This window comes from Thunnus thynnus, chromosome 8 (assembly GCF_963924715.1).
Source record: "Thunnus thynnus chromosome 8, fThuThy2.1, whole genome shotgun sequence".
NCBI lineage: Eukaryota > Metazoa > Chordata > Actinopteri > Scombriformes > Scombridae > Thunnus > Thunnus thynnus.
This window is the reverse complement of record NC_089524.1, coordinates 12,413,097-12,426,581: the sequence shown is the minus strand read 5'-3', so window position 1 is coordinate 12,426,581 and position 13,485 is coordinate 12,413,097. Positions and strand designations below refer to the sequence as shown.

At 38.2% G+C, this 13,485-nt stretch overlaps 1 protein-coding gene across 4 annotated transcripts; it reads right to left on the bottom strand.

Moving 5' to 3' along the window:
* Positions 1–133: 133 nt before the first annotated feature.
* axdnd1 (axonemal dynein light chain domain containing 1) lies at positions 134–13,345 on the bottom strand. Of its 4 annotated transcripts, none has more exons than XM_067596549.1 (26): positions 13,126–13,344; positions 11,820–11,977; positions 11,611–11,714; positions 11,129–11,222; positions 10,648–10,733; positions 10,446–10,502; positions 10,179–10,287; positions 9,618–9,739; positions 9,171–9,311; positions 8,879–8,983; positions 8,339–8,459; positions 7,805–7,906; positions 7,538–7,704; positions 7,088–7,157; positions 6,372–6,606; positions 5,530–5,746; positions 4,832–4,925; positions 3,991–4,181; positions 3,648–3,738; positions 3,374–3,517; positions 2,853–2,936; positions 2,416–2,454; positions 2,050–2,151; positions 1,450–1,541; positions 740–879; positions 134–644 (listed from the first exon to the last, which is right to left on the bottom strand). In XM_067596549.1, the coding sequence occupies exons 1-26, from the start codon at positions 13,193–13,195 to the stop codon at positions 529–531; spliced, it is 3,051 nt and encodes a 1,016-aa protein (XP_067452650.1). In that variant the 5' UTR covers positions 13,196–13,344; the 3' UTR covers positions 134–528. The 4 variants fall into 4 exon arrangements, with proteins under 4 accessions (XP_067452650.1, XP_067452652.1, XP_067452651.1 ...); XM_067596552.1 differs by having other exon boundaries at positions 586–671; positions 13,126–13,345; XM_067596551.1 differs by lacking the exon at positions 2,050–2,151.
* Positions 13,346–13,485: the final 140 nt, after the last annotated feature.

Genomic DNA, 13,485 nt, shown 5'->3' with positions numbered 1-13,485 from the left:
AGGTAAACTGGGTTTGTGTAACAATTTGACAACTTCTATGTCTTGAAAAGTTTGTGGGAAAAGGTAAAATGCGATAAAATCTTCCAACTTCAGTCTACAATAAAGGTCAAGTACAGTCTGACATTTTAAAATGTAGTGTCTACAGATATTTTAATTTTTGGAAGGAAACAAGAAGCGGTTTGCTTTTACACTCAAATACAAAATACACACAAGATAAAACAGTCAAGCACTCTGAACAGGGACAACCTCCTGACACTATTTAATACTTAGATGTCAGCACTGGTTAATGATTTTTTTTACTCCTGTGTGCTATGCTACTTTGAACACAGTACATGTGCACAAAAAGTCATTATACTGGTGATTTTTTTCTGGTGTTATGAGTGTGACTGTGATTGAGTGCATGCGAGGAGTTTCTCTCTGACCTTTGTTACAACAGAGAACACACAAGAAACATAAAACCCTAAAAGTTATTCTAAAAGAAGTTCTCCCAACATTAAATACAAAGTTGTAACAACAGCTGTTGTAAGATCAGCGTTTCTTGGTCTTTTTGGTGCTGCTTGATGATTTGGCTTCAGAGCTGGTTTTCTTTGGAGGAGCCGGGTCTGTTACTGGTGGTGGGGAAGGTGGTGGTGTTTTCTTTTTCTCTGCAACACAAACAGTGTGTGTCTATGCTTAAACAGTGTGTTATTGTCTCTCCTTCTCAGTTAAAAGTTAAAACAGTTAGTTATTTGCTCGATACCTTCACTACTTTTGGGCTCCAGGCTGGACTGATCGTGCAGTTGTTTCTCCAGGTCTTTAATCTTCTCCAGTGCTGCCTGGAGGGCCTCCTCAGCCTTCAGAGCTCGCTGCTCAGCACTCTGGACCTGCAACTCTGACTCACTGACAAACACATGCAGATAATAAATCTGGCCTAGACGCCCTTTGCAAATCCACAGGTCAATAGGGGCCCATTCACTTTCTGAGCTACTGCACTCAGCTGAAGTGTGGACACGTGTACCAATTATCAACCAACAATGTTTGATGGTTACTAAAGCATTTTTTTTCCCTTGTTACCCTCCTGATGTGATTTTGTTTAATAAACTCCACTAGAGTCTGCCAGATGTGAGAGTTTCTTTTTGACTAACTATGAAAGGCAAAACAAAAGCACATATTTTCAGCCATGGTAGTGATTGCTGCTCATACTAGCTACCCAATTCTTATTCCACATAAAGTGGAAAAATCATCACTGTCTGTGTGGCAGAAGAGAGCAAACAGGCAGCGAGTGTTGAGAACAGTACATGAAAAATCTTTTAAAAACTGGATATAAAATGTATCACTATTGTTTTGGAGCAGAAAAAACATCCACAGTTTGGAAAAAATAGATTATTATACTAACAGCTTAATAGTACATATTGCTACATAATATTCCATAAATGCACGTTCTACTCAACCACAACAAGGTAAACTTACTGCAGTTCCTGCTGCAGTAATCCTACTGTGGTCAGATCACTAAAAGCTTTCTGGGCTTCATCTGTTGCTGGAGACACAACCAACTCCTCAGTCTGACAGAAAGAGACAGAAACACAGACACGCCTTTTCAGTTCTACACAAAAGTGAAGGCATGGCACTAATGCTCCCAGGGTTTACAACTGGATAAAGATTAGGCTAAAAGAGCTGAGAAACACCACCATTTCAAAAATTACTTATAAGAACAACCTTTTATGAGATAATGGTAAGAAAACAAACAAGAAAAAAAAGAAAATTATAGGAAATGTAATTGAAATGTTTCTTTTGGACAAATTAAATGATTAATGTGGACTACAGGCTTGAATTATAACTGAAGCGGACTGCATGGAAAAATTATGTTTGTTTTTAGTTGCATATGTGCATGTTATATTTTTCTGTACAATGGAATCACTATTCTCAACAACAGCCAAGGGAGCTTTTTACTGTACATGTACTTTATGTTTGTCTTGTACCTGAATATGGATTTGAAAATACGAGTATAATATAAGCATGCTAACACGATTCATGCAGATATTTCAAAAGTGTGTGATGTAATTGTCTAACCCCATTCAGGCGCACACTGCTCTCTCCCAGCTTTCTTTGCGTGATGTTTCCATCATAGTCAATCAGATTCACCACTGGGCTCTCGCAAACCGTTAGCTCCCCCTGCAGGCCAACAGCAACACTTTTCAATTTTCAGACTCATTTGTAAAATTCACTAATGTCTGCAACACAAATTTCCAAATTCCATGATACTCCAAAGATTTCCTGACCTGAGGGAACAATGAATATAACATAGAGAAATAAAGTATTCTGCATCTTATGTCTTTTATCACAAACAGGTCTAAAATCTGTTTATCTGTTTTTTGTTTTGTCTAATGTGCAAATTAAAATTTATCCAATAACACTTAATTGAAACTGTATGAATACCTGACAAATCTCTTTTTGTTCTTCTTCTCCAATAGTGCTCTGTAAAGAAAGAAGAGTACTATCACTGTCCTCATCATTATCCTCATAATTAGGATTAATTCTGTATAAGCAGTTATGAATACCTTATCTGTCACACATGAACATTATAAGACATTATAATTCAGGTTTATTTACACAATAAATGGAAACCAAAAAAGTGCTAGTCAGGAAAATAAGAGTCTAAATAAATGTAATTGTTCAGCCTGCATAATAGTTACTCATGGTCAAATTATAATTATTTATAGACAACTGATGAGTCTTAATGATTTAAATGTTTGGATAACGTTGTGCATGAACAGTAAACACAGTGCATCACATTGAAACTAAAGCAGAGTGTAAATATTACAGAGTGTTGTTCAGCTTCTCACTCTGACTTTTGAGCTGTAAATGTCACTGACCTCCTTCAGTTCTGCTTCAATCTCATCTTTGACCTCTTTGGCCTCATTGTCTGCTACAGGCTCAGCTGAAACCTCTTTGTTCACCTGAAAATGCACGCGCACATACAAATAGCCATCATCAAAGTGCGCAAAAAATATATGCCTTTGATGTTCCTCTCATTAAGCTCACTTTTCAAATCAATTATTTTCCAGATTTCAAACTTTGTCTTGAGGTGATCACAACTTAAATAGGTAACTGATGCTAAAGTCAGGCCTTCAAGTATGTTATTTGATCAATCACAATTGCATTTTCTGACATCGGCTCTACTTAGTTGTCACCAGCCTTTCAAGAATTTAGAAGAAGTGATAATGTTACAATTTCACAGAAACTACTATTTGTTATCAAATGTTAGTCACAATAAATAGCTAATTAAGTGAAAATGTATAAGCAACCACTGTCACTCTTCATCAGCAGTCATCAAAATTAATCGAAATTCAAATTAGGTCTATCCATACTGCTTGTATTTGAGTTGAATCCTCACCAGAGACTCCAGGCTGTCTGTTGGAGAGACAGGCACATCACTGCTGGAAGTGGGGTCAGCCTGTCTGACACACAGCTCCACAGAGCCACCTTCCACTCCTGAGAGCAGGATTAAACTGGTCTCCACCCAATCAGTGCAGTCCCTCTGAGGACAGACACAGAAACTTACACAGAACACATTGCAAAGCTTACAATTACAGATCCTGTCTGTTGACACAGTTGACACTCATGCTGGATTTTTGCAATGATTTTACACATATCAGCTTGTTGTTTACCTGTAGCTTTCTGCACTCATCCATCTCATTTTCACCTTCAATTTGATGTGGGTTCTGCAGAATCTGCTCCTCCACAATCAGCTGGCATGAGCTAAAGTCAAAAACACACATTCATGATAAGTGAACCCCGGAGACAATCCTCCTGTCAGTCCCCTCCCAGACACACATCTTGTTTACTTTCAGTCTTTTAGCAACTAAACATGCTTTAGCCATAATTTCTTTTCTGTACATTTTTTGGTTATCACTGCACTCTGTAGTAAATTCTATTGTATTTATTGAATTATAACTTACTCATATTACCTGCATCTGAAATCTAAATTGTAAAAATGGATACGTCTGTTACCTGGTGATGTATTTGGAAAAAAAGCCAAGTTTCTCAGCCAGCACCTTGGCATCCTCATCCAGTTTCTGCAGTGAGATGTTTGTAATGTATTGGTGATCCTGTTCTTGGCTCTGGTCCTCACTATGGTCAGACACCATAAGGAGCAACAGATCTAACATCCAGCGAGTCTGAGCCATTTGAATGGAATTGACCTGGTAGGAGAGGAAACACTTAAACTCAAGACAGCACCTTTGTACATTACAGCATATTTTTTTTAACAACAGAAAGCCAAAAAGGCAATTCATATAAAAAATAATATATTTCAGAGTATCACTCTCCTCTCCCTCAACAACCACAATGTCCCCGATGAAGGCCCTGAAACCACAAGTGCTCTGGAGCTGCTTAGTAACCAAAGTATAAAAAAAACAGTAGCAGGGTGAAGCAAGGTGTTGGAAAACAAATAGGTTTTCTATAAAGACATCACTGTGAAAACCGAGGAGGCTGGAAGGGCCTGCAAAGATGTGGATTAAATGACAGAGATGATCCACAAGAGATATGTGGTTTAGAGCCTTTTCTACAGAGGGACATCAGTCAGTGAACATGACAGTTCAAAGATCAGAGCAGAAGGGAGGAAGATCGGGCATTGCAAAAACAGCAGAGAACTCTAATATTACAGAAACCTTTGTGGACACACTTGTTAATTGTTGATAAAATATTTTAGCAATAAATTGCTAACCAAACACATTCTTTAAATAGATAATAATAGTAAAAGATAGATAGTAATAGATTATAGTTTTTGCACCATTTAAAAAAAAAAAGTAAACTTCCATTGACAGTTTGGCTGAACCTTGTTGATGCTCACCTCCTCCATTAGTCTCTGGTTCTCACAGTCAGTGAAGTTGGACAGGCTGGTTATGAACTCCTGCACTTTGTCTAACATCTTTTCTGTCTCTGTACTGTTTCAAACACACACACAACAAAGTGTCTTAGACCATGACTACCAGACTATCAATTTCAGCATTAAAACATATGTAGTCTTAATTTCTCATTGAGTCTTGTCTTTTGATATGAATATACCTGTTAATGTGTATATAGAAGCTTCTAAGAAACTACTACTTTATTGGGATGTTATCCAACTTAATAAATGTATTTCAACAGGAAGTATTAATAAACAATCAGGGGATTTGAATGAGATTTGAAATCAAAATTGTGAGTGGATGGCAATTCTAAGACCATACTCATGATTTACATGAATCAGCAAATCTTTGTTTCTGTGTTGGTTACCTACACCTGGCACATTCTCAGAATAGGTCACTGATAAATGACAGGTGTTTGTGCGGCAACCACAGTATATGCATATTTGATAAACACAAACTTCGTCATACTGAAGAACTTTCTAAAGTTTTATTGTGGTGTGAACTTTTCTACAAAATGCTGATAAATGAAGCATCTGTTTTTCCATTAAATTCACAGTTTTTAAACTTACCAACCAATTATATTGAGACAGATTAGTGTCTACATTTTAGGATAAATAGTAATACCATTCAATGCAAAACTTACTAAAGGTTGAGCTTGTGTTTGTCCTTTTCATTTACTGTCTGCACAATGGAGATCTTCTGCAAAGCTTCTTCAGCCAAACTTTGCCAATTGTGCAGTCCCTTTTCCAGCCTCAGCCATTCAGAGACCAGCATCTTTTCTGGACAGCCAATCACTGCCCCAAGCTTGGCGACCCAGGACTCCATCAATCCGAGCAGTGACACGATCAGTCCGTGGATTCCTGAAACAGCATGGCTGGAATCAGTTCCAACAGATCAGTCCACATCCCAAGGATTTACTTTTTTAATCCCGACAATGAAGCCACTTTAAGCATGTTGCCATGCAATGTTTATGAATTAATTAATTTATAAATCATTAAGCCTTTAAACAGTTTCCTCCTGTCTTATTGACAAAGCTCATAACGAGGCAGATATATGAAGTCTCTGTAATTAGAGTGTATGTGTGTGTGTGTATAGAAGGTATTACTCGTGTTGTGGGGACATAGACCTTTTTTCGAAGTCACGTTGTGGGGACCCGTCTCCCTTTTGGAGACAAAAAGCAAGTCCCCATAATGTAAATTAAGACATTTTAGGGTGAAGTACTGGTGAAGGTTAAAGTTAGGGTTAGAGTAAATCTTGAGGAAATAAATATAAGTCAACGTAATGTCCTCTGAAGTGATGGAAACACAACTCTGTGTGTGTGTGTGTGTGTGTATGTCAGTGTTTGTTTCAGGCATCCATTAGGACTACAGTCAAGCAGAAACTAAATCAGTGTCAAGTGATAGTGTCTGTAAGCCTTGAAATCATACTCTTTAGCTCCTTTAAAATCTCTCACATGTTAAAAAATGTGAATATTTCGGCCCTCACCATTCTCTCCACTGACTTGCGAGTCCAGCTGTTTGTGATGCTCAGATATGACCCTGGCCAGCTCCATTAGGACCTGCTGGCCTCCAGGAGGTTCACCATCAGGGCCCAAGTGTCTTCTGAACAGCTGAAGGCTCATATCCAACCACCTTTCCTGAACATGGCCAAGTTCGCCTAATGTCTGCTGGCAGCAAAGCAACTCCTCACCTTGATAGTGCTCACACTGCAGGGCCAACATCTGCAGAGACAAGAACAACAAAAGACAATAAAGGATCATTTTCTGCTGTACTATATGACCCAACATATGCCACACACACTAGATATTTGGAATAAAATCTAAATGAAGGTTGGTTAAGTGTCCACTGTCTTATTCTACTGCTACACAAGGTGTAGATCACATTTTACCATTTCATGAGACAGCAGAATACTGTATCTTAAAAACATATGGAACTACTAGTTTTTCCTGAGCTGAAGCATGTTTGAGCATCAAGCCAAGAGTTCACTGCTCAGTTAAACCCTAACAAGACAATTTTTCATAGTTTATGCATTGTGGCAAGTGATAATAAGCACTGGAGATGAGGCTAATGAGAGATAAAGTGATGAGATGTTGCGATTATATCAGAAACATTACACAAATGAGACAAATCAAATACATCAGATAGATAACATCAATGAAGGCAATGAGAAAAAACACAGAGGAAGTAAATGCATTGTCTTACTTCTGACCACTGCTTCAAATCAGCATGAATCCCTTCCACTGAAGCTTTCTCATATTTTGGGTCAGTACACCTTGAAAAGGAGAAGGAGCATCATTGGCATACACAATCACACACACACACACACACACACACACACACACACACACACACACAATACAATACAATACACACACAGATCAATCTCCTCTTCTATAAATTGTTCTGAATGATAACCACCTACACCATACTGGGTGTTAAGTCCCAATAAGAATGCAAAATTAGGTTATTATAGTTTTCCAGGGACTGAAACATCTAAAGAACTTTTTTTTAAGTAATGAGATTTTGAGTTGACACTCTGTGTTTTAAATATGATCTCATGTGAAGTTTATTTTAACTTAGGGTGGCTTTTCATAATAGATAATCATAGTAAAATATTAAATGATCTCATGTGGTATTTCTACTCGTCTGTACTTGTTCTGTGTGGTGCAGAAGGCGAGCCACTTAGTGATGCCTTGCTGGATGGCACTGATCTGGTCACACTGAGCATGTTCAGTCTTCTTCAGCTGAGACATGAAAGCAGTCAGCTGTTCTCTCCAGTAGTCTGTAAGCTCCATGATGATATTCAGGTCCTCTGTGTCCTACAGCAGGATGGTCACTGTCATAGTCAGAGTCTAACAGAACCACCTGGGATATTTACAAAGAGGAGTTATGGGTTTTTACAAAAAGTGCATTTGTTACCTTTGAAGCGAGGTACATGCTGCAGTGCTCTGCTGTCTTAAACCAGCTCTGCCCATTGAAATGCAGCCGTTTGACCAGCTCCAGCTTCTTCACACTGATAACCTAACAATCGTAGAGAGATATATTGAAGCTTGTTTGGAGAAAATTGAATTAATATTGGTATCCTTCAGAAATTTTACCATTTTTATTGAGAACAGTTGAGTAGAAATTGTGTCCCAGCAACCCAAAAATACTGATGTAAAGTTAAAGTTAATACATACTACCAAACCCATTAAGAATGCTGTGCATATTATAAAATTTTACCCATTAACGGACAAATCTTTTTCATACTATCTGTTTCAACACTGAACATGGATACATGGAGTTTTCAGAAAATAAAACCCTAGCTATCCATATTAATAACTTTCTTATTCCTTCTGACAACCAAAATCGATTAATCTATTTTATTCATCCACCATAATAATACACACGTCACTGACATTCAAGGTGAGTACAGCTGTAAAAAACGAAACATAAAAATCATGGCTCACACACCTTGAGGGCAAGGCAGAAGGTGCGTTGGCTCCAGCAGTCTCTCTCCTCAGTCATCTGGAGCAACTGAGTCTCAAGGCGACCCCTCTGCAGCTCATACAGCTGATGGTAACCTTGAACCACACTGAAAAGAGCACATAGATCATGTGAGAGGGAACACCAGGTCACATTTTGTACTTTTGTACTGCCCATTTGCTGAACTACTGCTGTACTTAGGCTATATCTCAGAGTGAAATGTTATATTGTTGTTATATTTATTTGGTTCTCTTCAACATTTTTTGCAAAATGAATGAAGGATACAGTATAGAGTGTCTTTATCTATAGAGTAGTTATCCTTTATATATCATATCCATATATGTAATTGCCTCTGTTTCTCATGGATTTTTAATCAAGGTGCAAATATGAAATAATGAAATAAAATACTCATGGCAACCAGATAAATAATGTTCACGCTGCTGAAATTAGGAATGCATCAGCCTGTTGTAGAATTAGAGTTAGACTGAATGAACTCATGTTCAGTTCAGTCCTACAGGGGGCACTGACTCTGAGTTGGTGTGAGTCTGATCAAGGGCATCAGCCAGCTGCTGGTGAGCACGCTCCGCCTGGTGGGAAACAAAGGAATCATGGTCTCTGATCCTGGACAGTTCCCTGTGAGCAGGACACACACACACACACACACACATACATACATATTGCTATTATTTTAATTTCTTGCATTTATTATTTATTTATCATTTATTATCTTAAAATAGAATTATTCCATGAACATATTCCAATGTTTACTGCACACAGTTATATCATTCATCGTGACCCAGCAGCCTGACCCCTGACCTACGTGCTGAGCTGCTGGATTGACGTCTTGATGCGATGGATTTCCTCAGTTAGCCGGCGATCCAGAGCCCGCTGTGCCACTGCCTCGGTGTGCAGAGCCTTCAGACGGCGGGGGATTCGCTCAAGCAGGGACTGGTAGCGCTGTCTAGACACACAAACACAAGAGCTGCTGGGAAAAAAACGTTCTCTGCGGTCATTACTGGAAAATAGTTTCTGAAAATGTCACATTTTTCCCATACTATCTGTCAAAATATGATGCAGAATTAACTTGAGGCGCCAAAAAAGTAATAACAAAGCAGAATTGTGCTTCATTTGATATCAGTTCTTATTTACATCCATATTTCCATTATAGGCTTTTAAGTAGCTTCAAGCACATAAGGATTATGAGACTCCTTCAACAAGTGATAAGGTTTTGTTATTTTGGCATTGTCCTAATGTGTTGGCTGCTAACCTGAGTTTGGCAAGCAGCTGTCCTCTCTCGGCACATCCCACACTGACCTGCCTGATCAGTTCATGGAAAACAATGTTGTAGATGTTCTGCTCAGTCTGCACCAGCTCCAGCAAACCCTCCATCTGTAACCAATTTCATCACATTGTGTTTATAATTTCTACAGATAGCTGTACTTCTATAAGAATCACTTTATAATATCACTGAGCACTTCTGTTTTTCATATATAAACCTAACATCAACATGTTGTTAGGTTTATGACGTAAATATTACAAGCAAAAAGAAAAAAAACACTACACATTGTGATGTAGATTTTATATTTTTGCTAAGACATGAGCAGAGACAACTTGACCTGGGGTACATAAAAACCTCCCTTCCTTAATCTTACATATTTGATGATGATGTTCAGGATAGTGCTGGGTTTCTTTTCAAGTTTTAGGCTATTTACTGAATTAAAAGGTTTGCTGCTATGTTTACATGTTCTGTACATGAAAGCAGCACAATACTAGTATCAGCCATACGGACACATAGAAGCTTGTGTACTCTGTTTGTTTGTCTGTCTACCTGTGAGAGCTCAGTTAGCTCCTGACTCTGCTGATCCACTCCAGCCTTCTCCAGCATGTCGTCCATCATCCTCATCAGCTGAACAACTTCCAGTCTGCCACTGGGCTTCCTGGACACACAGAACATACACACACATTTGTATTACTATATATTTACTGACTTTTCATTTGCAACATTCATCCCTTACCCTACAAGCACTTTGCCTACCCCATGGAATACTATCAGGTTTATCTGTAAATAAGATTAATTCATATTTTCTACACTCACAGTGAAGGAAAGACACGTATCTTCTGCTCATCATCCTGCAGTTGCACTGTGAAGGCACTGAGAGAGAGAAGGAACATGAGAGGAACTTTTTTCCAATTCCAATTTGACAATGACAATATAAGGATGCCCGGTTAACATCAATAAAACAGAGCGTGATATATCTGTCAACATGAAGAAGGTGAACATATTGAAGTAGACTCACTCCTCAAAGAACTCCAGGCTCCGCAGCCCTTTGTTTTTCACAATGTGATATTCTTCTGGAATCAGACTCTCCGAGACACTCAAGTTCTGGGAGACAGAGAGGCTGTGACTACATGACACACTGTATACTTGTGCATGCAATAAACTTCAAACTACTATTGAATCATGGTGCATTTAAGACTGTGGAACTTTCTACTACTGAATACAAAAAACCCAACTACCATGGAAATGTCAGATTTCTCTCTAACTTTTTAAAACACATTTTCAAGGTTTCTGTATAGCAAAGTTGACTTTTGTGCATTTGGGAGACTAAACAATGACAAACATATGCTACTAAGAAACAAATCTAAATGGGTTGAGTAAGTTTAAGAAGATAATAAACTGAAAATAAAAATGTAAGGTGTTTTCTCAGGCATTCTATATTTTCGCCATGAAGGTTTAAAAGCTCAGAAAGCCAAAACAGTTCAGCTGAGCCGGTTTACCTGTGTGTCACCGATGCCACACCTGTCAGTCAGAGGTGGGAGGGCTGTTGTCTTCCTCTGGGTCACCATAGCATCACACAGGAATGAAATATCCCTGTATGAATACCGTCCACACACAAAAGAGGAAACACGCACATTTAGTCTCTTTAGATCATCTGCAGAAATCCAAATTTAAGACTTTTGAGACATTTAATGTTACCTTGATTATGGATTAACTATCAAATTAAGGAAACATGCCTCTTAAACAGTCTACTTTTGACAGACCCTAAAAATTTTTTCAGCTTGACCAGTGTTATGAACAGAGCAAAGTGAGAACCAGACTGTTTTTTTTTCCTCTATTAGTGTCAAGGTACATATGCATGCATGTGTATGTGTGCATGCAATTAATATTTTACAATTTATCAAAACACCACTGACTCTGAATCTTTGTAGAGACTTCATTATTACAACATTGTTCATGTAGTCTTGTTGGTCTAACTGACCTGCCAGCTCCAGTCAGGGATGTTGGCTGCTCCAGAAAGTATTTGTATTTCTTGCGTCCGAGTGGGTGATGCCAGACCGCATCTGGCCGTCTGATTCCGCACCCCTTTAAAATACGAATTCAGTTTAGGAACACTAGTGTCAAATTATTTCAGCCATACAGAAATAACTCTCTGCAATCAGTTTAAATATAAATGGGGTTGGAAGGTACCTTGCAGTGACGATGGTGTGCAGTGTGTCCCAGTGTTTTCCTGTTGCAGACAGTGGATGTAAGGCTGACCAGCAGTTCATCTGGGATGATCTGGTTGTGAACAAGATGTGGCTGTGTCTTTCTGCTATCCACTGGGACTTGAATATTCAGTTCTGCCACTGAGGAAAGATAGATTCAATTTAAACAAACCAGCAGGTGTATAACTCAAGCTCTGACCTTGTTATGATGAATGATAAGTATATATACAGTATGTGTCTTACAGTTTAATATTCCAAACATATTTTCCTTGCATTATGCACAAGGAGCATTGACATATGACATTTCAGGCTTCCCATATTTGATTGATACTCTGCCACGGATTGTGAGAAAAATCTTTCAAGTGCATCAGATGGAATATTTTTTGTTCCAGCTGGATAGAAAAGTCTTAGAGGAATCTGGAAAGCAGTAAATTATGTCAAATGACCTGCAAGGTTTTTCAAACCTTGAATAGAGTGACTTGTTTACTAGCTTTTTTCAAGGCTTTATATTCTCTTTAAACTCTTAAAAATTGCAGTAAAACACAATTACACAATTACATTTTGCATTTTTGAAAACATTTAACATTGAATGAGCTGTTTTGTTTTTAGTATTTTTTTTTTTTACTATTGTTTTACTTTATTTTCATAATATGGATGTTATTCGGTAAAATCTGGGGGGAAAGTGTGACCTGTATTTATGAGAAGAGCACACAGCCTCCACTTTGTAATTAGATAGATGTGATGTAGATTCATGTGACAACAGTAAAAGGACATACAAGACTACATTCTTCACATACAATTAAATTATCGAGGATAAAGACACAATAAAGCTTTTTTCCATTGTGGTCCTCTTAGGGGGAAAGGGGTAAGATGGCAGATATTCAAGTCAGGCAAAGAGTGGTTAAAACGCATGAAATAACAACACACAATCAAACAATTAGACAAAGACAACAAACAGAAGAATTATATAACAAGAAATAAAAACTTATGATTGACTTTTCATCAACCATTTCTTTACCAAGAGTTTAAAACCCCTCTCAGTCTGCTGTTGCTTCAGAGAACCTGGAGAACAACAGTGTATAAAAATATATTTTTGCGTGCAGAACTCTTGAATCTAAAAGGAATATGTAAAAAAAAAAAAAAAAAAAAAAAAAGAAGAAGAAGATGATGAATTTATGAGAGGCAGAACGTTTGGCAATTGTTTCTAACGGTGAAATGAAGTGTATCCAGCTGGTTATTTGTTTGTTAAGCTCAGTTAGCCTCCACCACTGACTGCACAGTGACTTCACCTCTGGTGTCCATCGCTGGCTCCGACCTCGATGAACTTGGCGCTGAACTGGCTCTCATTGACGCAGACATTCCCGGAGATAATACACGAAGGTTTTGCCAGAACAATTATGAAACAAACATAACAAAGTCATGTGGGCTAGAAGTTAGATTTATCAGCCAAAAAAAGAAAAAAAAGTTGGGGGAAATGTCTCTTCTACTCTCCCCTGAGCTTCAACTTCCTGGTCGCGTTGCCATGGAAACGCCTCGGGCTTCTCCAGTTCCGTGTACAATAAAGTTTGTTCATTAAATAATTAAACAGGACTATAATCAGTTCAGAAATGAGCACGACATGCATATTGCAGGGGGGAAAAAAGTACATG

Excerpts from the sequence above, each read along its gene's own strand:
- axdnd1 (XM_067596549.1), bottom strand. The coding sequence starts at position 13,195 with ATGTCTGCGTCAATGAGAGCCAGTTCAGCGCCAAGTTCATCGAGGTCG. Across the intron at positions 3,518-3,647 it reads ATGAGTGCAGAAAGCTACAG|AGGGACTGCACTGATTGGGT; the intron begins GTAAACAACAAG and ends GTCTGTCCTCAG. Across the intron at positions 880-1,449 it reads TTACTGCAGCAGGAACTGCA|TGAGTCAGAGTTGCAGGTCC; the intron begins GTAAGTTTACCT and ends TGTGTTTGTCAG.